General features: G+C 40.7%; 2 protein-coding genes across 7 annotated transcripts in view; both read right to left on the minus strand.

The window, feature by feature from the left end:
* Window positions 1–149: 149 nt before the first annotated feature.
* prdm16 (PR domain containing 16) lies at window positions 150–27,724 on the minus strand. 6 transcript variants are annotated; one of them, XM_042491487.1, is made up of 14 exons: window positions 27,635–27,724; window positions 22,386–22,488; window positions 17,475–17,676; window positions 17,176–17,341; window positions 16,834–16,987; window positions 14,566–16,243; window positions 14,336–14,423; window positions 11,588–11,760; window positions 11,385–11,462; window positions 10,749–10,918; window positions 9,008–9,179; window positions 5,028–5,285; window positions 4,380–4,560; window positions 150–3,050 (listed from the first exon to the last, which is right to left on the minus strand). In XM_042491487.1, exons 2-14 carry the CDS (start codon window positions 22,432–22,434, stop codon window positions 2,916–2,918), a joined length of 3,504 nt encoding a protein of 1,167 aa, XP_042347421.1. In that variant the 5' UTR covers window positions 22,435–22,488; window positions 27,635–27,724; the 3' UTR covers window positions 150–2,915. The 6 variants fall into 6 exon arrangements, with proteins under 6 accessions (XP_042347421.1, XP_042347423.1, XP_042347420.1 ...); XM_042491489.1 differs by lacking the exon at window positions 27,635–27,724 and adding an exon at window positions 23,769–24,008 and having other exon boundaries at window positions 14,336–14,420; window positions 14,566–16,210; window positions 17,194–17,341; XM_042491486.1 differs by lacking the exon at window positions 27,635–27,724 and adding an exon at window positions 23,769–24,008 and having other exon boundaries at window positions 14,566–16,210; window positions 17,194–17,341.
* Window positions 26,470–27,871, minus strand: part of LOC121946406 (histone-lysine N-methyltransferase PRDM16-like) — a 129,647-nt gene continuing 128,245 nt past the window's right edge. Inside the window, exons 4-5 of the mRNA XM_042490954.1 lie at window positions 27,635–27,775; window positions 26,470–26,658 (exon numbers count right to left, since the gene is read on the minus strand). Coding sequence (XP_042346888.1) covers window positions 26,470–26,658; window positions 27,635–27,775 — 330 coding nt within the window. The remainder of the gene's footprint in view (window positions 26,659–27,634; window positions 27,776–27,871) is intronic.

Consider the following 27,871-nt stretch of genomic DNA (forward strand, 5'->3'; position numbering starts at 1 on the left):
CTGCTAAACACGTCATGCACAATATCTTTTTTTGTTGTTTGTTTGTTTTCAATAAACATAACAGAGGCGATATACAACTCAGATTCAAACAAAACAAGCACCATCCATTTAAACCCATATTTTTCAATGATTTTTTTTTCTTCAGACAAATGCACCATTGTTTTTCTTTCTTTAAAATACTATACAGTTAAAAAGAAACAATATGTATATTTTTACTTTCTCTTGTAACAGTGGGGGGAAAACAGCAACCATGTTCTATTATGCTGAAACATATTTCAGCGACCATCTGCCAGAATACTTTCTGAAGTTGGCAAAATGGAATACTTCAATGCCTTCAATTATTTCTGCTTAACGCAACGCGTACTTATTACAGTAGTCCATGACATGAATTACGACATATAGTCAACCTAAAAACTTAGCAACCCAAGTCTTTACACTTTATAACCATGACTTGGAAAAACAATGTGTTAACTATGAATGAAATCTCATTCAGTAGAATTACAAAAAAAAGACTTATGTCTTTAGAAAAAAATGAGATGATGCAGCAGTCCCCGCATAACACCACCACCTGCTGTCATGAATAAAAATTACAGTGCTTCTGTTTCCGGTTTTTCTGTTCTCTCCATGTCGAGCTGGAGTTGCTCACCTACTGAAAGTGAAAATGTGTTCGACGTTCCAGAGACCTAAGCCTGATCAATTTATGGCTTGGACCCATATAGTTTAAGTACTACTTTCAAAATACAGCATCAGGCCTAGTTCTGAGAGTTCCAGTATGCAGGGAGGACCAAGGCAACAATGATCAACAGTGCTCACCCCCCTGCTCCTGCAGCTATCTATAGTTATCTACAGTACATGACTCATGCCCTCCATGGCACAGCTACCATATAGACCACATGGAATGAGTTTTTAGTATGACCTCAGAAGAAGAACAGGGAATACCAAGTTAAACTCATGTTCAAGTGTTTCTGTTTCTCTGTCAAGAATTAACATTGTTTTGCATGTTTTAAAGGACCAACCAGTATAATACAGATGTCAATTTAAACACTATCTGTGGTTACTTTCTTTTTTTTTTGTTTCCGTTTCATAATTCCTTGCCCTCTTTCTTGCATGACCAGCAATGTCATTGCGCCATTGTAGTGAAGATTAGGTGTGCATGCAGACGTGACTGTATGTATAATAGACTTTTGGACCATGTCATATGGGACAACTAATTTTAAAAGGAACATTCATTGTTTACACTAAATGCATCAAATGAAAAGCAGGGGACAGGGAGCCTGATATGGTAAAAGCTAGTCTGAAGGTGACAACATAATGCCCATTTCTGATATTCATAATGAAAGCTGTCCAAATCTGCCCCCCATAATACTAAAATGCACTTTGAACAAGACTCATTCAGCATACTGGGTAAAATGGTTGAAATGGAACAGAAAAAAACAGAAACAAAAAAAACCCAAAAAAACCCAACAACTAAACACTGCAGGACGCTACAAAGCCAAATAGGATCTAAAGCTAACTACATCTATCTTTCACTATAAATAAAAATAATTACTTTTTATGGGTTCTTTCCATTTTGGCACACTGACGCATCAAAACCAGAGATTCGTAATCTCCCTCATGTTCTGATAGGCATTCATTCCTTCAGTATCAAGAAACAAAAGGGATAAAATGACATCTTCATTTCCACTCCTCCAGTCATGACTAAACAACCAAAAATAAATACATACACACACTTCAGAAATCAAATATATAAGAGCGTAATATGAAAAAAAAAAAAAGAAAAAAAAACTATGACAGCAAATGCAAGCCCCTTGGAAATGAAATGATTGTCAGAGAACAAAACATTTTCTATGGGTTATTTGGCACATACCACTCTTGCAATGAACATCTAAGTTATTTTTTACATCATATGACAATATCATACAATTTTGGTCCTTCTCTAAAATAATTATATTAACAATTTAGCACTGTGGTGCCTACAACGGAACAATACTGTGGTATCTAAGAGGAGAAAAAGTAAATAAAGTTAACAAATAACGATGAAATAAACAAGCAGAGAAAGACTTTCCTCATTTTTTTGTGTATGATTTCAATTCATTTTTCAGCATGATCAAAATGGGTAACAAATTACAATGGCTAGTGTCCCAAATAGCGCATCAAAATCACCAGTTGCTGTGCACATTTGAACATTGAACATCATTCTCCATGTAATCACTTAAAAATCAACAGTCTACTGGAACCATCATTTCCTCAAGTAACATTTAGTGTGGTGCTATTGTTGATTCTGCAGTTATAACTGAAACAAGATCAGTAAATGAGTCACCCGTGATTGGTGGGGGAAACTTGGACACAATAGTGCACGCGCCCACTATGTTCCTGGTGAAACAGTACCACCTTGTGGACATGCAGTGCTAATGCAGTGCTGTTGCTGCAGTGCTTGTGGTAGGCTTTGTACACAGACTTTAGAGACGTACTAGTCATTAAGTGTCTTTATGAGAGCCTTACATAGGGTCTCTATGGTGCTGGAGTGAGCCTTGTGGACTTGGGGAGGATAAGAGTAATGCAGAGTTTCAATGCTGTTGAGAAGCATTCATCATGTCCTTCACATCAACAGGAGCTTAGCAGTGCTTTCTTTTTTGAGTTTTGCGAGATGCCCCACTTAGGGACAATCTCTCTCTCCCCTCTCACACTCTTACTCTCTCTCACTCACATACACACACTCATACACACACACACACACACACACACACACACACACACACTTTCTCTCTTGAATGTACGTGACACTGAATTTTTTCTCCGGCCTCCATGTTTCTCACTACTTATGTCAACTCAGTCTCTTGTTTCTATCCATTTGGGAAACTAATGTTCCTCCTACTCTTCCTCCCACTTTCCCTCTCTTTCTTTGTCTCTCTTATCTAGATGTGGTTGAGCGGGTGAAAGCTGCTCGTCTCAGACGGTCCACCTCCCATGCTCAGCCAAGCGTCCAGAGAGTTCTGGGAGGGCGCGTGCAAAGGGTTGTTCTCCGAGAGAGACAGCATCATTGCATAAGCCTGCGGGAGAAGACAGTTAACTGTCAACTGGTGGAGAGTTAATAATTTCAAAAATGCATTTTTAGTTGCACTGTGTTTTGTCCAGTTTTTACAAAGTACTATACTGTGATATTTTTTATTGGCATACTATACTATGAAATGTTTTACTGGTGTACTCTAGGCTACTATCATTTTTTATTTTTTTATTTTTTTATTTTTTTTCACATTTTTATGAAACACTATACAATGATTTTTAAGGTCATTTTATGGCAAACTATACCTAATCATTTTTTTTTTACTGGCACACCCTACTATGGCATCTTTTATTTACACTTTTATGACATACTATACTATGAATCGTTTTTGGTATAATTACTATTAGAATGTACTGTGAGATTTTTAAGATAATTTTTCTGATATACTATCCAATGGGGCTTTTATTATGTTTTTTATGTAAATATATGTATATATTATGTAATATATATACAATATATATATATATATATTTATACATATATACTATGGCATTTTTATTTTTTAAGATAAATTGCAAGATAAACAATTTTTTTTAATGACATACTATTCTTTTGCAATTTTAGGATATTTTCATGACTTTACTGTGATATTATTCAGAATTTTCATTTTGGCAGACAAATTCTGTCACTTTTTCCAGTTACATATAATTCTATGACATTTTTTAACTTTTTGTGGAGGGTCCTCATGATGGTTTGTGCAATACGCCTTTTAATAACAAACTTTTTAGCTCTACATAGTGATAAAACCCCAAGTTTTACAGATTGTCAGTAATTATGGCTACACTACTTTACTGTGTTTTTTGTTTCAGTTTAAATTCAACTTCAGGATTCCTGCACATATCCTATTATTACACATAACGTCTTATTTCAGTCGGTTTAGTGAACGATACGATTATCTGACCACTCATGTTTCTTGCTCCCTTGGACTATTCTGTATTGATGTTGCGATGTTTCGTAAAGCATACTTATTCTTAAATTTCTTGACACTATAGCTAGTAATTTTGTTTTATTAGCCCATTGTAAGATTGAAGAGCACAGACAAGATAAGAGCAGTTTACAGGTAATATTGTTAGTCAGTTAAGTGACAGGAAAAGAGGTGGCAGGACAAGTGGCACGTTTTTGGTATAGTTTCATCCAACGTTTACTGAATTTAAAAACTTTTCTTTTCTCAAGCATCTGAAAATCTAAAAGGATCCATCTCATCCCTTATCTCTGTATTCACATTTGTATTTTGTCCTCCCTCCTGTCTTATTAGAACAACATGTCTTTCCTGTCCCTCCCTCTTTTAGTGGACATCCAAAAGCCAGTCACATACCTGGGTTTTGGCCTGCCTGTACAATGTCTCTTTCAGTGCCTCCGACTCTAGTGAAGTATTAAATATGTCTTTAACATCAAAAGGTTGCTCGTCACTGGCTGCTTTACGTAACCCCTCCAGGCTCTTGGGAAAGCTGGGCAGACCCTCCAAGTCCAGGAGAGAGCCCTCCTCCTCTATACACCTGCACACCCGGGGATGATTGGACGGCAGAAAAGGGCAGTATGGATGGGTCAATTGATGGACAGATGGGTAAATGGATGGAAAGATTTACGTAGGTAAAGGAAAGATGGAAAGTTAATGGGAAAGAAAACATGAGGAAGAAATTAAGGTGAAGGAAATGCATAGAGAAGAAGAGAAAAGGAGAGGTTGTAAGATTAATAAACGGACAGATAGAGTGAATAACTTGGAAGAAGAAAAAGGAGAGAAGAGAGGGAGCTGAAGCTGAAAAATCTTTTTTTTTAAGTCCATGTTTTATGTCTGTCTGTAGTGTTTTTATATTGGACTGAGTTACAATGAAAAACACTTTTCTAGTGAAAAGTTTCTTTATAGATACAGTATATCCTGTACATTTGCTGTGGTTAAGTGCAGATTGTAGTGGCCACCAACTCCAACTTGTGTGGTTTTCAGTGTAATAAACAAAATGAATACCTGCGGGTGTGTTCATAGCTCATAGCTAATGGAGCCGTCTCCGTCTCCTCCTCCTCCTCGTCCTCCTCATACACTCCCGTTGTGACTGGAGATGGGGACTCAGGCGCCTCGTCATGAGACTTCTCCGTCAGGCTGCCTTCCTCTTCCTCCTCATCATCACCCTCCACTTCCTCCTCCTCCTCCTCTAGCCCCTGGAGCCCTAGCTTGGAGTTGGACAAACTGTGGCTGGGTGGGCGTTCCTCGTCCGCCTGGTCTGATCTGCAGAGGGATCAAAGGTCAAAGTAGAGAGGAAGTGTTAGTGATGCTGGAAACTGTTTCTTAAATGACTGCCTTCTTCCTCCAGTTTAAGGATAATTTCAGAATGAGAAATAGCCATTTAGACCCCGTCTTCACATACACGCATATCTTTGAAAACAGATATTTTCCTCTGTGTTTTTTTCAGCGAGTTTTATGTCACTAAAGCTATGTAAAGGGTCTTTGAGGACTTTATAATCAAAACAGAGATTTTTGAAAACCCTTTCAAAGGTGCAGATTTCTCAGTACTCTGGTTACTAACAATGACATAGTCTTTGTACATGTCCATCGCTGCTTTGTGTCATGATAAAGCACCAGAAAAAAAAAAAAAACTAAAGAAAAAAAAAAAACAACAACAACAATGCCGGACTACCAATTTGTTTACTGCTTGGTCTAATAACTACTTTACACTTTCAGGGATGGTTCAGATTTTGGGATGTGTGGGTTACTTACACAGAAACTAAGCAATGTACTGCTGTGGATGGAAGTAAAGAAAAAAACGTAAAAAAAAAAACATGTTTTAACCACCTAAAAAAAAAAAGTCCCAACTTTGTGGCCACTGTGGTAAGGACTGAGCCTCCTGAACATGGGACACCCGCTCTACCAGGTAAGCTACTGGAAGCCCCAATGGAGTCTGCTTTAAAGAGATATAAGGTTGAAAACTGACATCTGACATTAAGGTAAAGCCCTAAAAATACTCTTTAAATACCATAGATTTAGGGGGGACTTTTTTAGCTGGCTGAAATATGTTTTAACTCTACAACTGTAGATTGCTCAGCTTCCATGCAGGACTTGAGCCTGCTCCTCCAAACCAGGGGCGTGCAGACCGACTGTTTCTGGCTCTTAAAGTAACTTATAGGCTGCTCTGTCAACATCCAGAAAAAGTGGATATGAGAGTGAGCAGTCTACCTAAAGGAAATTACCCTTTAAATCTGTATCATGGGTAGTAGTAGCAGGCAGTTTTCAGGAAAATATGAATAAAAGAACTAAAAGAAGCATATCTCTCTGGTTCTACTACATTGATTTAACTTTATTTTATACTATAGTCTCTAAAACCTTATTTGCACGTTTAAATCAGTGAGTGCTTGCTTTATCGCTTACCAACAATGGCTAAAAAGTGAGAAGGACTTCTTTGAGTTTACTTTCCTGTATGTTACCATTTCTTGGCCATTTACAAGACATGACTCATCACTACCGCAGAGTGAAACATAAATAATCTGTTGACAGCATGTACAGTCCAACTCCAGTGTCCACACAAACAACACAGGTGCTGACAGTCTGCCCAGGGCACTTTTCAAATGGCCCACATATGATTAATTGGCCAGTTCCTCAGAAACTGAGCAGGAGATGGCCCGCATCAGACCGGTTCCTTTACTCGCTGTGATGGTGAAGCATACTTTGTGTGACTGAAGGAAGACGACGGCTGATCTGCAAACAGGCTATCAGCACACCACCATTATGACCTGCCATCTGTACATTTTCCAGCCAACTCCCCGCCTCCCCTCCATCACCCCTAGACCACGATGTCATGGCTCATGATATCATTTCCTCTGGGAAGGCAAATTTACCCCTTCCATTTTTTTGCCACAAAGTGGACATTTATCAACTCAGACAGGATTACCTCTGGGAAGGGGTGAGCATGGGGTCGGGGAGGGCCCAGCGCGGGGGGGCGGGAGGTGGGGGGAGGGGGGCTTTGGGGGGGGGGGTTCTCCTCTTTCAATCTAGATTAAATATCACCATAATCAAATTGTAGAGCTGGTTGGTGGGGAAAAAGTCCATGCCTGTGTACGGAGAAAGAAGCGTAGCTCTGACATAGGGGGCCCTGGGTTTTGTCATTTAGTCTAAACACGTCAGTTGGGTGTTTGTGTTAGCGGGCTGGGGGTATGGATGTAGTGGCTGGATGGGGGAAGAGCTCCATCATCAGTGGATCTCCTAGATAAATGCCTCAACCTGAGTCCCCCTCAGGGTCCAAACTGCCAGCCATTGTAGCCCAGTCCCAGACAAGGAACCAGCTCCAAGTGTAGTTTTATCTAAACCATAGAGCTCGAGCCACGGCCTGGGTCCTCGTTCCAGCCTTAATTATAACCTGGCTTACAGTCCCGAGGAGACAGATACCCCTTAGTCCTTCAACACTGCAGTGCTGGAAATATCTGTGTTCATCTAACTTGTTTGTTTGAAACTTCCCACCCTCTAAGCAGCACTGCTGCCTCAGCATCTTCGACGTCGCCAGCTTGGAAACAACTTCTCAAGTGAAAGCAAAAGCTACCAGAGACTTTTATTTTGACTGGCTATGATGCTGAAAAAAAAGAGTTTTAAAGGGGAAAGAAACTATGTTGCGAGGGCGGTTAGGAGCGATTACAGATAGTCATCCAGGAACGGGTGTTTGTGTTCAGCACTTGATTTCAGTCACTCAGAGAAAGAATAAACAGCGGGCTGTCTGGTGGGAGGACAGAAAGCATAATACTTAGTCTGAATTACAGATATTAAGATGTCAGGCCAGCTTGTTGTGGATGAGACTCAGTATTGATCCCAGATGGCAGAGGGGCTAAATTGCCACTGGGTCTGCTGGACATAATGCATGTTGACAAGAGTTGGGGGGGGGGGGGCTCATGGGGGGGGGGAAGACAGACAGAAAGTGAGACTACCAGAAAGGAATTCACATTGAGAGTGAGAGCAAGATGAAGAGTGTGTAGAGTCAAGGAAAGAGGCAAACCACTGACTGAAAGAGAGAGAAAAAAAAAACATTTCAACCTCCTTTTCTTTTCCGATACCGTCTTCTTGCTTGAAACCTCTTAGGCTTCCCACCAACTGAGCTACACACACTGAAAGCATTTCAGGGCTGACCTGACCTCTTCATCCGCTGGCCAGAGCGGCTGTATGGTTTAAAAACAGACCGACCATTTTCATCATTTTACGAGTTATGGTTTTTACAGTGCAGAAAAAACACAGACAGGGTGCTTCTGCCAGTGTTAATGGTAAGCAGAGAGATTCACAAACTATGGCTGGTATGATTGCAGTTTTTCCACATAGACAGCTCTAGTAAAACTTGAAATGCAACAAACTGGAAAAACTGATGGTTGAGATGGCTACATGAAATATGCTGTATCTCAATTCCCTATACACACTTGTAAGCAGAAAAAAAGAATAATTATATTTAGAATATTTTTAATATTAATACTGAATGTTTATATGCTGTTGTCCCACAATGCTGTGCGCAAAAAGACCAAACTCACAGCTGCAAAAAGTTAAAATTGTGGATGGTGTCAAAGCAGCAACAGTAAGAGCTTTGCTTGTTTGAGTTTTTGTTAGATTTAATTAACAGTGGCTTTTTCAAAGTTCTGATGTTGGTGATTATTTACATACAAATTAAAGCCACTAGAGGGCACTGTGCATTAAGAACTATGTCATTGTGTAAAGGTAAAAAAAAGGCTTAGAAACTGTGAGCACAACTGTTGCATTTAGTTGTCCTGATAAGAGGAAAGATATCAAAAAATGTCTTCAAAGTAAGGACATTTTACCACTTATTTTTGCTTTGGAGTTAGATTTACAGTTTCCAAGGTTGGGGTAAGAATCAGAGCTTGGCATGAGAAGTAGATGGTTAGCCTCATGGATCAAATGTAATCACTAAAGATCTTTGCAAAAATCTTAATACAAATGGGGTCCGTGCGAGCAAGTTTTCTCGTTACCTCTTATCCGTGGAGCTGGAGGCCTGGTTCATCTCACTGTTGGAAATGAAGTTGCGGATTTCTGAGAAGTACGAGTCCTCCTTCTCATCTAAAAGTGCATGATTGTCTGGCTCGGAGTTTGGGGAGGAGATGGTGGTTCCTAGGTTGGACAGCATCCCGGACTGTTGGCTCACTGTTGGGGGAAAGTGTGCAGACATACACATCCATATGCATACACACATGTACACCAGCCATACACAAACACACGACCAAACACACAAGCATGATTACTTTGATGATCATCACACATACATAATATATGTGTTGAAAGGACATTTTTCACATTTTAATATTAAATCAAAAAGCTAAGATTATGCTTTCTTTGTTTAAACTTTGGGTAACCGAGTTGAAGATTTTTTTGACAAACAGGAGACTGTTTATGGAATTTTGTGTAGAAGATAAACACTGAAAAAGGATAAGACAAGCCTTATTATTTTCAACAGAAGTGCTTCTATATCATTTGTGAACTTACAGTTCCCTGCATGTCCTTACATAGCCTTAATCTGAACAGTACAAAGGGGAAAATCACAGTTATATACTAAATCACAGTTAATTGAGGAAACACTTTTTTGCAGTAGCTCGCTCTTTGGTTGGCTGGACTTTGGTTGGCTGGTCTTTGGTTGGCAGCCACAATTTTTGCCCCAGGAGGCTGAAATTTGGCATGGAGGTCAAGCATGAGTGGGTTAAGATATTTGTTTGTTTTTATACCAATTGTTAAAAAAGGGGAATGACAACGTGGGGATGCATGCGCGAAAATGGTTGCAGCTGCTTGCCTATTTTTTGTTTTTTTTTGCTAGTTTGCTGGCGCTTTATTAGCATCTGTTTTTTGCTTTCCTTAATCAGATAGCGATAGTTGAGAGATGACAGGAAATGAGGGAGAGAAAGATGCAACATAGGTTCCTGACCAGATCTGAACTGGAGACGTTGTGATTCATGGTCAGCCACAGGGATAGCCCATTATTTGTCATTTTTTTCATCTTGGAGGATGTGACACTATTTTGGAAGACCTGAACTCAATTGAACTGGTCACTTTTCTTTCCTAAAATACAATTTGAATTATGTATGTGTGGTCAAACTCGAACATTACTTCACACTATTTTTGTTCAATTTGTCACAGATCTAAGCATGTTGCCACTTAGTGCTCCAGCAACTATATTTAAAACAAGGGCAAGGATGAAACTTAAAAAGACTCCAGGCCAAAATAGAGTTTGGAGGACTGAGCTTGCCTAACATGAGACTATACTACAAGGCTTTCATTGGTGCCCAGATAGTATGTCTGAAGTAATCAATAAAAAAATAAATTGTTAAAATAAGAAGAAATGTTACCACAATTGTGAAACATGGATCACTTGGACGTTAATGTTGAAATACGCAATCATTCCGTTAAGAAGTTTCTGTTCCATTCATATTCAGTGGCATACTTCCACGCTGGTCATAAAAAGGCTGTTTTTGGCAATGCAGTAGGAAAAGCAAGTGTGAATTCTTTAATTAAGTAGTTTTCCCACTTTAAATCATTTGCAGCACCAAGCTAAACATTTACTGAGCTGAATATTTAAAATTTTCCAAATGGGTAATGTGAGACATTCATTTTTCAGTCCATTAACATAATACAACATACCACGTCCCTGTTTAATAACCACATTTCACTTCTTACAGCCTTCCTTTCTTAGAGAAAACTGAGTCACAGACATTGCAAACTGACCAGGAATGTTCTCATGCTCGTGCTTCTTGAGATGGCGGTCGAGGTTGGTTTGCTGACCGAAGCAGCGGTTGCACAGGTGACACTTGAAGGGTTTCTCCTTGTTATGGATGTTGCGAACGTGGCGCTGAAGATTGGATGAGATGCTGAATGAGCGGTCACAGTATTTACACCTGCCAAAGGAGAATAGAAGAATTTGAATGTCAGTTCAAAAAAATCATCATCATTCAACTACATAGTGGTTGTGTTGGAAATTATATTTTCTAAATCCAGTTTTCAGTATTAATTTTCTTTTGGATTTTTATTCAGTTTTCATTAGGTTGCATCATACCCATAATTCAAGTAAGGACATCTGGTGGTAGCAATTTCCAGTCTGATCCCAGAGCTCTCTTTTATAAAATAAACCATTCATTTCACAGTGTGTGGAGCTCATTGGGGCCATTGCTGTGTCACTAAAATCAGGCCTGAAATTTATTCGGCCAGGCAAAAGCAGAATTCAACCAACGCCAAGCAAAAGAATGTCCAGTGTGAGGAAAAAATAAGCAGACAGAGGGAAATACATCAACGAGAGAATCAGTGATTGCAAAGAGCCTTTCAGAAAGATTGAATAGTAGACAGAATTACAGATTAAAATAATACCTGTAGGGTTGTTCCCCCGTGTGTGTCCGCAAGTGTCTGGTGAGGTTTGCTGAACGAGGGAAGATTTTCCCACAGTACCTGTGGACAGAGAGGCCGGGGAAATGATTGTTGAGTGTATGATTTATGTTGAGTAAATGTAAAATAATGCAGTTTCATGTATGTAAACTTCTGACCAACACTTGAAATTACACACAGCGCCTTACCTGCAGGCGTAACGCTCCTTGCCCTTGCGAAGGATGGCGTCTGAGAGGGAGGGTGGTGGTGAGCGGAAGTTGAACAGTGGATGAGCTGAGTGTTGCAGCGAATTGGGTGGCACATCCAGTTTTAGAGCTCCAAAGCTCTCCAGCTTCTCTGTCATGTTCTCCATTGCTGACATCTGAGGAGATGACAGAAAGTGGAAAATGGATACAGGTAAGATCAAATATTTTAATAAGAATCAAGCATTTTTTTACTCTCTAAAGTGGATCACTTTAATTCAAACAGATTGTGGTACTGAGGCTGTAGCTGGTAACTTCAAAAAATAAACTTTTTTTTTTTTTTTACTGTCCTTATGTTTAAAAACCATTAAATGAGACAGATAATATGTGAAGAAAAAGAAGATTTCTCAGCCAGCTCTACTGCCTTGTAGCGCTTCTAATGGCGCTATGAAAAAAACAACCAATCAGAGCAGAGGAGTCTCTAACTCAGCTGTCATTGTGGTCAACGTCAAAACTAGGAAATGCTGATCAAATAAGAACAAAGATTCTGTTACTACTTTGCCTATTTCTCCCCTCAAATGTTTTCACAACAATATTTTAGTGAGCTGTTTAACTGTAAAATGAGAAAGTTTGTTACACCACCGAACATGGAGCGCACTCTTATTTTACAGCTAAACAGTACACTAAAAACACTGAAGGTGAGAAATAGGCAATGTAGTAATTGAATCTTCATCTTGGATAACTTTTAGACAGTTTGACTGCAGTACATGAGCCATAATTGACATGATTGACAGCTGTGTTACAGACTTCTAAGCTCTGAATTGTTGTTATTAGTGCAACCAAATAGATTCTAGCTAATGCCATTAGAGGCAGCAGAAGGAAGAGGAGAGACATTATTTTTTCATAGACTATCTGTCTCATGTACTTTCAGAACTTAGTGACTTCTATCTTAATAAAAGTTACATAGTGTAGCTTTAAGGGTTTACTTAGAAAGTAGTGACAAGCTCTTCGCTTGTGTGTATGTATATATATATATATATGTATGTATATATATATATATATATATACACACACACACATGCACACGTATATATGTGTGCGTGTTTGTGTTAAAAGAGCAAAGGAAGCATTGAAAACAAAGACACAATGTCAGAAAAAACAGGGAGCGAGGGAAAGAGACAGAGAGCGGAAGCTGTGAGGAAGCAGTATATCAGAGGTTTAGCCTTGTTGTTTGTGCTAAAGGCGAGTCACCTCCGTGACCTATAACACATTCACAAACCCTCAAGTACCAGACACCCTCACCTCCAGCTTCAGTGCTTTGTTCTCTACCTCTTACCTTCATCTGCCGCAGCTACTGTTGCAGGCCAGCAAATTGGCTAAATGAGGCATTCAAGAGCCCCGATTGGAGCTGTACAATATAGTTTGAGATACCCCCGACTGATAGCGGCTTCCCCTCCCCTAGAAGCTTGTGAACAAAGGGGACCCGTTATGTAGGAGTTTATTTGCCAAAAACAGCTTACATCCTTCCTTTTTTAGTGAATACGGGACGGGAGAGACAGGGACAGACACTCCGTCTCGATGTGTTTATTCGTAGTCTGAGAACGGGTGGAGGGGGAGTGGGGGTGATTCCGTCATGAGACTGAATTAGAGGTGGCATTGTGTTTGGATCACTGGGAGGATTACAGCTGAGATACTCTGATATGAGAAGTTATTCCATGGGAGCCTGTGAAATACTTTTCATCCTGGGGATATTGATTAATTATCAGATGATACCTCATCATCCAATTATAAATAATACAAATGTTATGAGTGTGAGACAAATATAATTGAGAGAAAGGTGCCATTATAATATTTTTGTTTGCAAATTACAGGAAAAAAAAATCAGTGTTTGTGATTCTTATACTAGTCATTTGAAAAAGCATATGCATAATGTCATATATGAAAAATGCATGTTCATGTTTAAATTTATTTATCTGCCTGTGCACCAAATGAGTGTTTTGCAAAGTCACAGTTGATAGAGGACACAGATTTCCAGGTCAGATTAAACCATTTCCCCAATGAGAGCCCCCCATTCTCCTGGAGACAAACACAGGATGTCCTTGATGGACACGGTGCTATTATCTAGCCAGCCAGCCAGCCACAAAGAAAAAAAAAACAAAAAAAAACTTGGAGGGGCTTGAGTTATTAGCTGGCCTGTGGGCTCCCAGTACATGAAACAATGACACAACTAAGATTAGCATGGCCAAGAGAGGCAGTTTGTTACAATTCAAACGGTTATTATTCTCTATTTTATTAATACTATCATTCTTTGTAATCAAGATTTGTAGAGGTAGGGAGGGTCTGGGGACAGTTGAACAATGTGACTGATTATCAAAGGGGCTGCGATAACAGACTATGTCTTCTGAAAAAAGGTAGAAGTGACGAGGTACACAGGCGCCACTCAGTAAACAAAGGAAGAAATCATACAGAACCCTTGAGAAAATAACATCAACACTGTGGAATGATGGTGCAGAGGGCCCTATCAATCCAGGTTGCAGCAGCGTGGGAGGCAGGAGTGAGGTATTTTCACATAATACATGGATTGAAAATAATAGTCGATTGCATCTGGGAATAATCAGCTTGTATGCTGTACCTGAAGGTCGATTCCCCTGTTTGGCATTCTCTTGCTGAAGTTTTTGTTCAAAGTGCATTCGCCATTTCTACCTCAGATTAAAACAAGTGCCTTCCGAAATTTAAAATGTGTCTGTACTGTACCTGTGGATGGAAGAGTGGTGGTGACGGCCTGAGGAATTTTTCCTTCAGAGCTCCTACGGGGTCGAGTAGCTTCCTCTTCTCCACCCTGCTGGACCAACAGCAAGGTAGAGGGTTACGTACCTAGGTCAGTTAATCTACAACTACACACTGAACACCAACCTCTATCTTTCTCAAAGTATGAACAGAAAAGTTGGTAATACCAGTTTCTAGTCTAATCGGGGCTGAAATACCTGTATATGGGGTCCATGAAGAATGCTGAGGGCTTGGCATAGTGCAGAGGGGGTGGCTGGTGAGGCTGAGCCTGGGGCTGCTGGTGCTGAGAGATGGAGGATTGGTGCAATGACTGGGAATGGGGTTGTGGAAACCCAGGTGGGGTTTCATCTTTGATGGAGACCCCCTTTCCAGCCCCAAAGATGTGGTTCTTTCTATTTTGTGGCTCAGCTGCCACACCATTATGACTACCTCGGCTCCGGCCACCAATGCTGAGGTCCAATGGCTGTTCTTCACTGCTAGATATTGCTAAAGGTCCACTACTGCTCCCAGTACTACTGTTGGGGTTTGAGGGGTTTGTTGGGGTTGGAGGAGCTAACTTGGTCTCCTTGGGTTTTGTGGTGAGATCAAATGGTGACTCCCCTGTTGACGCAGGAGCTCCGGGGGCACCAGACACCATCTTGTGCAGCTGCTCGCGAGGCGACTTGGGCTCTGCCTTAAAGAACATGCTAGGATTTAGGGCACCACGATCAGCACTGAAGGGATAAAGGGAGTTGTGGAAGTTGGGCAGAAACTGGAAAGGAAACATGGAATGATAGGGCAATGGACCCATCTTCTTCTCTTGATGGAGGCCGATCAAACCTGGGCCAAAATATTTCTCAGCAATAGAGGCGATGGCTTTGATGGAATCTGTGGTGGCTGCATTGGCATTTGTGTGGGATGGCGGGAGGGCTTGCTCATCAGGCGGAGGGAAAAAGGAGTGCTGGGACGATGCAGAAGAAAGAAAGGGACGATCGATAGAGAAGTTTCCAGAACTAGACACAGCTGATATCAAAGCATTGTTCGTGTCTTCTAACTGGTGGCCTTCTTGACTTGATACAGCCCCTGACGCCTTCCTTCTTTTACCATTTCGCTCACGTTCACTCTCTCCGTCACTCTCCAGGTCAGAACCATCACCTGAAGCAGTACCAGTAGTGGTGTCCAAATCTGTCCCACTTGTGGTATTAACATCTTCAAGGTCACTACCGTCAGATATGTCTGCCATCTTAGATTTTGGCTTGGCTTCTCCAGAAGACAAATCTAGTTTGCTTTCTTTTTCTTTATCTTCCAGCTGACTGAAGCTGTTACCTCCATTGCTGTTTGTGGAGCTAACCAGGGACAGTGGAGGAGCATCTAAGGGACTCCGAGGCAGTTTCACTTCTTGACTGCCGCCACCAAGCGGGCTCTTTAACAATGGACTAGCTGGCAATAACGGTGGTCGCGGATACAGTGATGGGGAGAAGATACCTGGGAAACCATGAGGGAGAGATGGGAAGCTATGAGGTCCTGGGGAGAAGGGCAAGCCAGCGTGAGGGTGAGGTCGGGACGGAAAGTAGTCAGTGAAGCCTAAACCTGACTGGTTTAGACCTGGGAGGTGAGGATGGTGGGATTTGGCCTTGGCCATGATGGGACTGGAGCTCATGGGGATGCCAGGGTTGAACATCCCTGCTGGAGAGCCATAATGGTTTTTGCCCTCACAGAAGCGGCGATGCTTGTTGAGGGAGGAGGTAGTGCTGAACAACTGCCCGCAGTCCTTACACTTGATCTGGGTGCGGCAGTCAGCATGCATACGCTTGTGTCGGCAGAGGTTGGAGAACTGGGTGTAGGATTTGTGGCACACCTCGCCTGGGGGAGCAAAAAGACGCAGCCCATCAGGGCCTGGTTAAACCCATTTTAACACTGTCTCTAACTTTGTATACCAAATCAACAGCAACATGTACATCTGAATGGAAACTGCTGGTGAAGTAGTTTAAAAAAAAGGAAGAAAACTGTTTTCCATGGATGAAACCAACCACTCTGCAGACTGAAACTGCCAAATCGTTCCTGAAATGCTGCATGTGCCATATTTGGGTTTTATTGCCAAATAAATTTACATATAAAATGCACATGTTTTTAATTACTGTACAGAGAGCAAAAATAGGTCACTCATCCACAATTTAAATTATGTGTCATTATCATTATAGTAGTATTTCAAACAAATCTTAACTATACTGTATGTCATTAAGTTTTGCCAGGAAAAAAAGTGTAAGTGACGAAGTAAAATCTATTATTTACAGTACGCGATCAAATGATGAGCAATAAAAATAGAATCTCTGAATGCTTGGTTCAGACAATGCGAATGAGATCAAAAAGTTGGTGTACATGGTGGAGAAAGAGACGACAGGGTGATGAGGTGGAAAGAAAAAAGGGATCAAATAAATGCGGTGTTAAGAATGAGGCGGTCATTAACTTCCAAAGCTCTCACTTACAGATAAAGGGTTTGACACTGCTGTGGATGTGCTTATGCTGCTTGAGGCCTGACGAGGTGGCAAAGGTCTTGCCACACTCAGGACACGTGTGAGCGCGTGCCCCCACATGCTGAGAGCGGATGTGGCGCTGAAGGTTGCTGGGATCTGTAAAAACCTGAAATTTGAAATGAGTGTATAAAAATACAATGTACTCCATTTTAACAATAAATAAAAAATAAAAAAAGCTGTTCTTTCACAATGACTAGATCTATATTCATTAGCATTACGAATAAAGCCTAAAAAATAAAGACCAGCTGAAATTCTGAAGCAGATAAAAGCCTGTGTGTCCTGTGCACAACTTACGTGCTGGGTATGCTGTACCTTATCACAGTTTTCACACTCAAAGCGCTTGCCACTGTCATGTGACATCTGGTGACGGATGAGGTTGGACTTCCAGTTGAAGGCTTTGGGGCACTGGTCACACTTGTACTCCCTCTCCTCTGTGTGGACTATCATGTGTTGGCCCAGACTTGATAAGGAGAGCACAAGACCATCAGTGAAATCAATACATCATACAAGTTATAACCCACAGATTAAATGGAGTATATGCGCTGAATGTGTCTTTGTGAGTGGTAAAGTGAGGTAGAAACGTGTCTGTGTACCTGTACTCATTTGGGAAGATCTTCTCACAGTCTTTACACTCGTGGACAGGCTCATCACTGTCCTCGCGCTCCTGTTTGAAGTCCTCTCTCAGTGTGTCAAAGATGGAGCCAGTGCTCGAGCACGAATACTTCTGGTGCCGCCGCAGCTCAAGTGTTGAGGAGAACAGCTCATCACAGTCTTCACAGCGGTACATCTGCTCGTCTGCAAACACACATTGATTTATTGATTGATTAGAGACCAGGGATTATACCGCATTAGCGCATTATAATCCAAGTCTCATCTGTCCAGTCGTTTGCTCAGTACTTCCCAAACACTTGCATTTTTGCTAAAACTTTACTATTTAAGTCTAAACCAAAAGCAAAACCTATCTATGCTCCCTTCAATCAGATTCAATCAGACAAAATGCAGGTGATTGGGAAGTGCTGAGCATAGGATAGATTAGACTTAAATTATACGGCAGGAGTTATGTGAGTTTGTAAAAAAATGTTTTAATATAGTTTTGTTGTTAAACTTCCACAATCAACCAATAAGTCAATATTTTTGACTTTTTTTAGGAGGAATGCACAAATTCAAGAAAGAATAAATCATTTAGAGCAAACTTTCACGTTTGAAATAAAAACATGTTGTGAGACATTAGGAAAGTACCTGTTAATAGCAAAAAACTGCGAAATTCCTGATGTCAAAACTGAATTTTTCAGGTCAACCATTCTTTGAAAATATATTTCTTATTTCTCTTATATCACCTTTTAAAAAATCTTAAATAAAAATGCATGCAAATATACATGGACACACAAAAAATATCTGAATGTAAAAGTCCTCATTAAGATAAACGTAAAACTTCAAGTAAAAGTCTCCAATTTCATCAGACAAAAATACTTTTAAGTACTCTAAGAATTTTGACATTTGTGCCAGCAACCACGACAATTCACAGTGCTAATGGAGGACATTCAGTTGTGCCCGCTGGCCTTTACTATATGCAAAAAAAAAATTCTATGGGAGTCAAGGCAAAACAAACTTCGCTGTGCTGTTTCACATCCTCATATTTATTAACTTCTCCTGGGGATACAGCAGTGCCAAGCAGTTGTATATTAAAACTGTTGATGCCACTAAACAAGAAGAAAAATCTATTACCCACATGTGTGTTAGTTACAGCCAAACAGACTCCCGTTCAAATGATAAAAGCAACAATCCTGCGATTGACATTCACATAAAATGGAAATCAATTAGCAGTGAAATGTGGCCTTCATTAACACAGTTAATTGCTTGTTTAAGCAAGTGTTTGCTTGAGACTTTAGGTGTAATAGCACACAGGGGAAACAATATGGGCTGGTCTTCCCCTTCCATGTTGATAACCTTTACAATACTTCTCACTACCAAGGTCAAATACATAAAACTCGGGCCAGCTTTTTCAATAGCGAGTTCCTGAGTCAGACGCCAAGTTCAACAGATCAGGGGAAAGCCCAGTGGAGTGTCTTTGTGCGCGCGCATTAATGTGTGTATGTGTCTGTCCATGAGTTTATGTGAACGTTTTCCAAAAAGAATAAGCCACAAGGAACAGAGGTAAGCAGGGGCACAGTGGCGCCAACCCCATGGTGATTTCAGCGCCAACCTGCCATACCCTCTTCGCCATGACCCAAGCAGCCAGCGCCTGAGTGGGCCCCCCCAGGTGTCCCAATACGCCATGCACACCCATCCATCATTTCAAGCCGCACTAAATGAGTTTATCCAAAACGACTTACAGTGCATGGCTCACCTGTTTTTTACTGCATGTGACCGTTTATCCAGCTGGAACTTCTTGGGCACATTAAAAGGGCATTAGTGTAGCAACATCAATGTGTCTAACCTTGGGGAGAAGGATAAATGACCTTCTGGTCAATGGGCCATTACGCTGAGCTCAAATGCTAAACTAACTCACTTTGACACCAGTGTGCACATATTTCATGGAGAGTGAGTGTTTTACTGTGGGAGAGTTGGATGTAATTTGCCCCAAAGAGTAAACATCTCAACACTCAGATACTTTTTGTCTCTTTTAAGAGTGGAAAATGTTTTGGGGAAAAAACACAATTCCAAAAAAAACAGCTGACTTTGAAAAAGAAAGTGTATGATGACTTGCAAACCCCCTGTGCAGCAGGAACATGAGTGTTGAGAAGATCTCTGTGTGGACACTCAGGTGTGCATGCATGTGTGTTTAAGTGGGGGTGCACGTAAATAAAGGTGCTTGCATGTGTGTATCAGCGTGTCTGTGTTTTTTCAGTTAGTCTGGTCTGGGCGGGAGGGGTGGGGCAGGGTGGGGTGAGATGGGGCGAGGTATAAAGGGGAGACTAATAGCTCTCTGGGAGACGAAGGGAAGCACAATTATGTGCAGTTTAGCAGCTAATCTGGGAGCATGGGTGAGGTCTCAAGGGACTCCTCAAGTCCTCTACTTCAAATTCCTTCTCCGATAAGCCAGACACAGAGAGCAGGGCTGCACTGCCAAGCTCTCACTCAGCCCTGCTACCTTTCTCTCACACACACAAATACATGGAGACAGAGCAGACAGTCTCTTCCCTACAATAGATGGACTTTCATTGTCTCTCTTTGTCCTCCTGTCTTTCTGCATTTCTGTCTCTCTCACTCACAAACAGCTTCAAACAGCAAATGAACTGTTTTTTTTTTTGTCTGCCTTCATCCCTCTCTCACACCAACACACAATGCCAAATACTTTGGCTCTGACACACACACTCTGGCAGGTGGAGTGACTCTCTTTCGCTCTGTCTGCCTCCCTTTCTCTACATTTCACATAGGAATTGAATAAATCATTTACAAGTCAGCTCCGTCTTTGACGCACTCCTACAACACACCAATCTGCTTCTTTTCAATAATCAAGCTTGCTTTGAGCTCCCGTTTCCTCCCGTTCCTTTGGCATGGAGATGTGTGCGTAAACCGTGCATCACTAAGGGGGGAAAAAAAACGGGTGAACTGCAGAACATCTCACGAACATCTTGTTCTCCCCCTCCACCATTTTATAGCCAATGACAAGCAAAAGTAATCAGATTTTTTCTTTTTTTTCATCCGTGGTTCCAGAAAGACTGGAAACACAACAAAACAATGTTACCTGACAACAGCACTTCAGCACAATAAGTCCAAGATGTTTAAAAAAATCCAGCGGAACTACGGCCCCTTTTCCGCTCAAGTGAACTTTGAAAGAATAGCCCAGATCGACAGTGAACAGCTGTCCAAGTTAGATTATGAGATAAAATATTGAATATATTCAGTCTGACGTATAGAGGCACGGTTGAAAGGTAGTGAGTACAGTGAATCAGGTTACCCTCTCAGAGGGAAGACGGGCGGGTGAGAGCACCTAAATGTGACGCACTTTGAAATGTGAGTCAGTTTACAGACATCAGTGAGCAGCAAGGTGCAGGAACACTTAACACACGATCTTACAGGTTTTAGTGTTATAACTGAAGCAAAGATCAAACTAAAATACACATAAATGCATTAGATAGATGCTAAAATAAGTCAGAAGTTACAAGATGCAATGTATTTATTTTAGTGGACATCACTGACCATCAGCAGTATCAAATGTAATTTGCATGACTTTTAACACATGTCTAATAAAAAACCTAGTCCTGCAGGGATTGATCTAAAAAAAAAAAAAAATCTGGTTAAATTAACTTAAGTATGTTTTCAATAACTTAACATTACTTGACCATATGTGCCACTTGAGTTCTTGCTTTTTAAAAAAGAAGTGCAAATATTAATCAATTAGTTAGTAACTATTTAGGCTAATTATTCACCCACTAGTTTGATTATCGATTGAGCAATTTTTAAAGCAAAAAAAAAGTCTAAGAATTATCTGATTCCAGCTTCTTAAATGTGAATATTTTGTGGTTTCTTTCCTCCTCCAACAGCTGAATCTCTTTGGGTTGTGCAGAGAAAAAATGGAATTGTGTGTTTTTGGAAAACAACATTTTCTAACATTTTATAGACCAAACAACCAATTGATCAACTGAGAAAACAATCAACTAATTAATTGAGAAAAAAATGTTAGTTGTGGATCATATTTTTAACAGGTATAATAAAAAGTAACAATAAAAATCTAGTCTTAATTGGTTTGGTGGACTTTTTTATGTTTTGTTTTTGTTTTTTTATTTTACTTTGAGCACAGGAGGACTGATTCCCAGTCACAAAACGCATAGCATTGTGCCCCTGAGTCTGATACTGTAACTGCTTAATGACCTCTAAAACCTCCAAAACCCTCACAGTGAATATCTATGGACAACTGCAAAGTTGACTTGTGATTACTGCAGTGTTGTTATTATAATTATTATCATCATCATCATCATCATCATCATCATTATTATTATTATTATTATTATTATTATTATTATTATTATTATTATTGTTATTATTGTTCTTGTTGTTTGGCTGAAACGTAACAAATAGAGAGTTCATTTCATGGCTTAGAGGTTTTAAGTGCTCTCTATAAAGTGTTGTTAAGGGCATGACTTCCTAATAATTTCTGTTTGATCCTGGCTTTCCGTTAACAGAAAATTTCGATTCACTTAGGCTGGAATATGACAAGTGCCAATTGACGCCCTAATGCAGTATTTCAGGCAAAGAGGCCCATTACATTGCAGCACTGTAAGCGCACAATTCAAACCAGACTCGTGCGAGTGGCCTTCATTATTGGCAGGCCTATTCTAAATGACAGCTCCAAGCGGGATTTAATTCCATCCTGAATTTTTTTTATTCGAATAATTCACATTTCTTGAGGAAAAATAATATGTACATATATGTTGGAGTGAGAGATGTATTTCCTCCCCGTCACATTACCGGGGTTATGGAGTGTGTTGGCCGCGAATGCAGCACAGGATGCAGGTTGGAGTTTGTTTAAAATGTGCGCTAATGACGCGCATTAATCTTACCTTGTAGGTTGGGTGCCATGGATCCCTCGGGGAAAATACCGTCCTTCATATACACTAAGAGCTCCTCCCCTGCTTCAATGTCCCGGACAGCTTTATAATAAATCTACGGAGAGACAGAAAGAGAGAGGGAGACTTTAACATCATTTAAGAGACCCCCGCGTATTTTATTGTCGCAGTTCGAGGAAGGGCAAAATATTGAAACTGATAATATTAGCATATTAATATGGTTGTTATAAAGAAATTAAAACAACACGCATGTCTGAAATACGATACATTATTAGGGCTGCCTCAGAATTATGAAAACATGTTTTGTTTGCAATGTTTCACATTTTTATTGCAGATAAAAGCCGCGCTGCCAGTGGTTATTTTAGTACATTACACAACAGTTTGTTTTATCTATATTGAGCCTACTCAAACTTTCTGAAATAAACGAATAGAAAAAAAAATATTATTTTACAAATTAGCCACTTGGAATAAAAACGACAAGAAAAAAGAAAAAGAAAATATGCCAGGGTTCTCTCAAAGAATTACTCAAACACTCAACACGAAAAAAAGAAGAAAGAAAAAAATGGAAGAAATCCAGGCGATACAAATACTGCTGTAATGAGTCTAAACTGTCTGAGAGAAAAGTGGCGAGCGAAATGAAAATAAACAAACAGCTCAGCTGCTCCGGTGCGTTTTTTTTTTTATTTACAGCTGCAGCAAAACGGGAAATGTCGGGTCTTTAACAGCACACAACTATTCTTTTGATTGAGGTAATTTAACTTGTGGGATCGGACATAAAATACTGCTGGATTCTCTGATTTTTTGCTCTAAGTAAAGAAAAGGAAAAAAATAGGAAACTGGAATAATGGCAATATTCGAGGCCATTCAGAGCCGAGGCCTCATGTCTCTATTGCAACAACTGGAAAATCAGCGAAGTAAACTAATCTTACAGAATTTGTCTAAAAAAAATAATCAAACTGCATCACAATTTTCATGTATAATTTTATAATAAAAATATCACAGCTTCATGCACCCCAAATAAACCACAGCGCAAACACGCACTTCAAGCGGCATGTAGAAGGTGTGATCTGTGAACACGTGGGGGCGCTCTGCACCAGCTCAACGATGTCACCACAACAAGGAAGGCAGACTTCACATTCATTCATACACGCACATACTCACACACACAAACACACAGACAGGCCGGTGAAACTAACTTCTTAGATTTAGTGCTGGTAAGACGAGACCCAAAATCAGCAAAGCAGAGGCCCAAAATCAATGAAAGGGTCCGTTATTATTTCTTATATCATCATCGTTATTATCATTACTATCAGCCGATAGGTTTATATATCTACAACAATTACACACACCGGCTGCGGCAGCCTCTTTCGACCTGACCTTTCTTTTCTCCGTGAGTCGGAATAGTTGAGAAAGTTGCGCGGCGCTGCGGAGAGCCTCCAGCTGCAGTAGCACTTCAGTCCCGGTGGAGTTGGCGACACAACCCATAGTAGGTCTACCAGAGAGGGAGCGGGGCGCTGAAGCGGACAGGGCCGAGGAGAGGAGGTCGCGGAACGGCCAGGCGCGCTGCAGACGGTCGGTGATCGCTCCCTCTGGCTGGACGAAGCCCGACGCTCCTCCGCTGGGCTACTCTCTAATCTAGTCAGTGAGCGCGTCTTTGATGAGGATGATGAGACACTCTCTCTCTCTTTCTCTCTCTCTCTCTTTCTGACTCTCTCTCTCTCTCATTAGTGATTCCCTATTGCCCCTCGGTGCTCTCTCGGTTACCCGTCGGCCACTCCTCCTCGTCTTATCTCCAGCCAAAAGGATTGAGGGATCTGCGGCGTAGACCCCTCCCCGCATCTCCGATCTCAGCCGCCGCTTTGGCCGCTTGATAAATCTATTATTGATGTAAATAATGGATAAAGCAGCCTGACAGACTTGCAGTCACTCTATCGGTCACTCTGTCACTCCTGAACGCACGCGCTCACCGACATATAGATAAGCATCGAAATGCAACAATAGGCCTTTTGTTGCTTAATAAAATTTAAGTTTTATTCGAAACACTTTTTTCGTTCACTTTCTTCCAGTCTATTTTCAAGATAACTTCATTAACAATGGGGGCAGTTTTAAACTCTGGGTCAAGTTTGGATTAAATTGGGTCAATTTGAACTGGAATGTTAAAATTATATTTCAAAAGAACTTGGATAAAACTGAGATGTCTCCTTTAATGCAATCATCATCAAACAATTATTTTTAAAAACAACCCTAGTAGCTATTATAATTAGATTAGATTTTTCATTATCATTTTAAGTTATATTTGCAGCGGGAAACGGGGGGAATGTGCATTGAAGAAAAACGCATGAATAAATTGTAAAGGATAAACAACGTCGCAAAATCACATGTAAGTAATTCCACAATTTTTATAATACCCATTTTTTCCAAATATTTTAAAATACATTTATTTATTATATTAATGACACATCTTCCCTATTATTGACAGAATTATAAATTAAAACATAATCACAATTTTAAAGAATATAGACAGTCGATAAATGTGGACTCATTAATCACATTCCTTAATATTTGTGGTGTGTGTGCAGCGTTTTGAATCTTGATGAGTCTGTATTTTTTGTTTGGGTGTGTATTCTACAGTCAGGCCTGCACACTCAGACCTGTCTTGACCTCTTTCCTTCTCTGTCCAGTGTTCAAGGGACAGATGTCTCATCGATCAATGCCAGCCGTAGGGCCCGCAATAATCCCCCACAGTGACACACACACACACACACACACACACACACACACACACACACACACACACACACACACACACACACACAAACACACACACACACTAGTGTCTACTTATTGATGGATCTATCTTGGGATAGATGGGCAGATCAAACAGCGCTGGAAAGGCCTCAACTCCAAAACACAAAAGATGAAGGACTGACAAGAAGGTGGACAAGGTTTATCTTCTCTTCAAAGCCCCATCAACTACCAAAGCAACACACACACACACACACACACACACACAAACATCACCCCTTGTCCTCTCTCAGCCGTTTACTTTACTAGATGCCACTTGGCCTCAGAACCAATGAATGGCATCGCTTACACACAAGTTTTGGGTGATTCTTGGCATTCTAAAAGAATAGGAACTATTTAATAGGGTTACACACACACAGACACACACACACACACACACACACACACACACTGTTCGCACATGCAGTCACGTATAAACCACACAAAGGGGAAACTGCTGATTAGTCTTGCTTTGTTTGGTCATCATTTAAGGTGCCTGAATATTGCAGAATAAAATTACAAGCAGGATTAAATGAGAACCGTTTTAAGAAGAGTGTGTGTTTTTGTTTTGAGGATTGAGGAAGAACGGAATATAGAAAGGCTGTCTGCAATTGCCGAAACAAATCACAATTTACATCTCTCTGAGACAGATATTTCTCTTTTTAGAAATGCTCAAAAACTCAGCAGCACTTTTAAAGAAACTTTGCACATTTATTGCACCTATATGGAAAATAATACATAAAATAATACCAAATTATTGCATGAATGCAAATATCTAAATTATGCACACTGGTGCACACATTTGTCCATCTTGCATCATTAATGACAAACAAATAAACAAATAAATTATCCACTTGCTTTTTAAAAGGTTACTGCCTGCATTTGAATCTGCCCCGTGTGCACATATTTCCATAAACTCATGCATTGTGCATGTTGATACAAAAAAAGAAAAGAAAAATCACTGAATAGTCTGTTGAATTATACATTCCAGCACTGAGTGGCTGTATATGCGTGTGTGTGGTGCTAGTAAATAAATGATAGGGTCATACCTGTGAGCCACTACACCAAGAAACTGGCCAGGCAAACAAAAGCAAAGGCGTTCACTAAGTACAAACAACTGCAAAACACATCAAAAAACAATCATGCACGTGGCCTCTTTGGCTCTGATAATTCTCCACAATTTTCGCCGGTGCCCTGATTCTTTCTTTGACATTGTGTGGCAGTGGCAGGGGGCACTGATGTGAAAATCTTAAAAGGATTAGGCGGGTTGGTGTTGCCAGCCAATTGGTGCTTGTCAATCTCGGAGGCCCCTGTGTGTTCCCTCTCTCACTTGGTCCAAGCCCCCTTTCTCTCTATCGGTCAGGCTTAATGTCTGAAGCTTAAATGGACACACTAGCCTGTCCCCTTGGTGTGACAGAGTGACAGGTGGCAGATCAAGACATGAGGACAGAGAAAGGAGACAAAGACAGCGAGAAACAGGCGGCTAGAGATGGAGACAGGAGGGGGAAAGAGCCATGTAGGCAGGGATTAGGAAACAAATAAGAGCAGAGTGACAGGAATGTGGAAACACACAGGCAGGTCATATGGATGCATTTGGCTACTGTCATACCTCCATCATGTTTATTGTTTTTTTTTTGTTTTTTTTTGTTTTGAGCTGACAACTTTCATTTTTATTGCTCCTTTGGATGGATTTTTATTTTGTATATCCCAGCACATGTGAGTGATCATAACAGTCCAAAGTGAACTGAGAGTGAAATGTGTGTCAAGTAGTGGCAGAGTAACACCGCTGGTATTTCATTTACAGAAACTGGGACAAGAGTCAGCAATGCAAAACACAAAAAAAACCCCCAACCTCTGCAGGATAAAGAGAAACAGAAATATGCTAATATATTGCAGTGGTAAGTTGTGGCACACACATTGCATGGGGTTGGGGTTAGGGCCTAGTTAAGCAGTTGGGGTTTTTATGGGCACCGGCTGGGCATCTTTCCAAAAGTATCCGATGCCTTACAGAGGTTTCCACAGAGAGAGAGAGAGAGAGGGAGGGCGTCGATGGGACGTAAGAAGCAGAAAGGGAGAAAAACTGCTACCTCAACAGAAGAAGGCTGTACCTTGGATAATGGTTATTATGGGACTCCAGAGTGTCAGGCTATTCTTCAGCCTCTTTAGATGGGTCATTTCCTAACAGCACTGGCAACTGGCCCAGCCACAGACACACAATAGAGCCATTCCTTCATCATTACCAGCGCACACATTTTGCTACCAGAATAGTAAACATGCACACACACGCACACATGCTCGCGCACACACACAGTGTTAACACATAGATTCACACAGATCAACCCAGTGTCCACTCTTAGCAGATGGGAAACAAGTATTCCTCCTCTGCTTCTTGCTGACAACATGGAGCTGTTACCCTCATATCTGGACAACAAATCCAACATCTCTGTCATGTCACTCACCTGGTCTCCGGTGAGGTGACAGGCGGCGAGGTTCTGCTCCTCAAATGACGGGGCAGAGCGGACATATTTGAGCCAGCTGTTACTGTTGGCGTCTGGGCCTGTGTCCAGTGCAAACTTCACATTGCCCATGTCGTCCACCACCTGTTGGAGAGCAGCAAGTTAGATATCATTAAAGGGACAAACCCCCCTCAAACAAACAATCATTTCACTTGGAATATTTCTGTAAATGACATTTTG

This window comes from Plectropomus leopardus, chromosome 8 (genome assembly GCF_008729295.1).
Source record: "Plectropomus leopardus isolate mb chromosome 8, YSFRI_Pleo_2.0, whole genome shotgun sequence".
Classification (NCBI taxonomy): Eukaryota; Metazoa; Chordata; class Actinopteri; order Perciformes; family Serranidae; genus Plectropomus; species Plectropomus leopardus.

Bases quoted from the DNA above. Each gene is read 5' to 3' on its own strand.
- prdm16 (XM_042491483.1), bottom strand. From the start codon at position 23,876: ATGGGTTGTGTCGCCAACTCCACCGGGACTGAAGTGCTACTGCAGCTG. The intron at 16,244-16,833 runs GTAAGTGAGAGC...GGGTTTAACCAG, and splicing joins CAGTGTCAAACCCTTTATCT to GCCCTGATGGGCTGCGTCTT. The intron at 11,761-14,335 runs GTACAGTACAGA...TCATCTCCTCAG, and splicing joins CACCACTCTTCCATCCACAG to ATGTCAGCAATGGAGAACAT.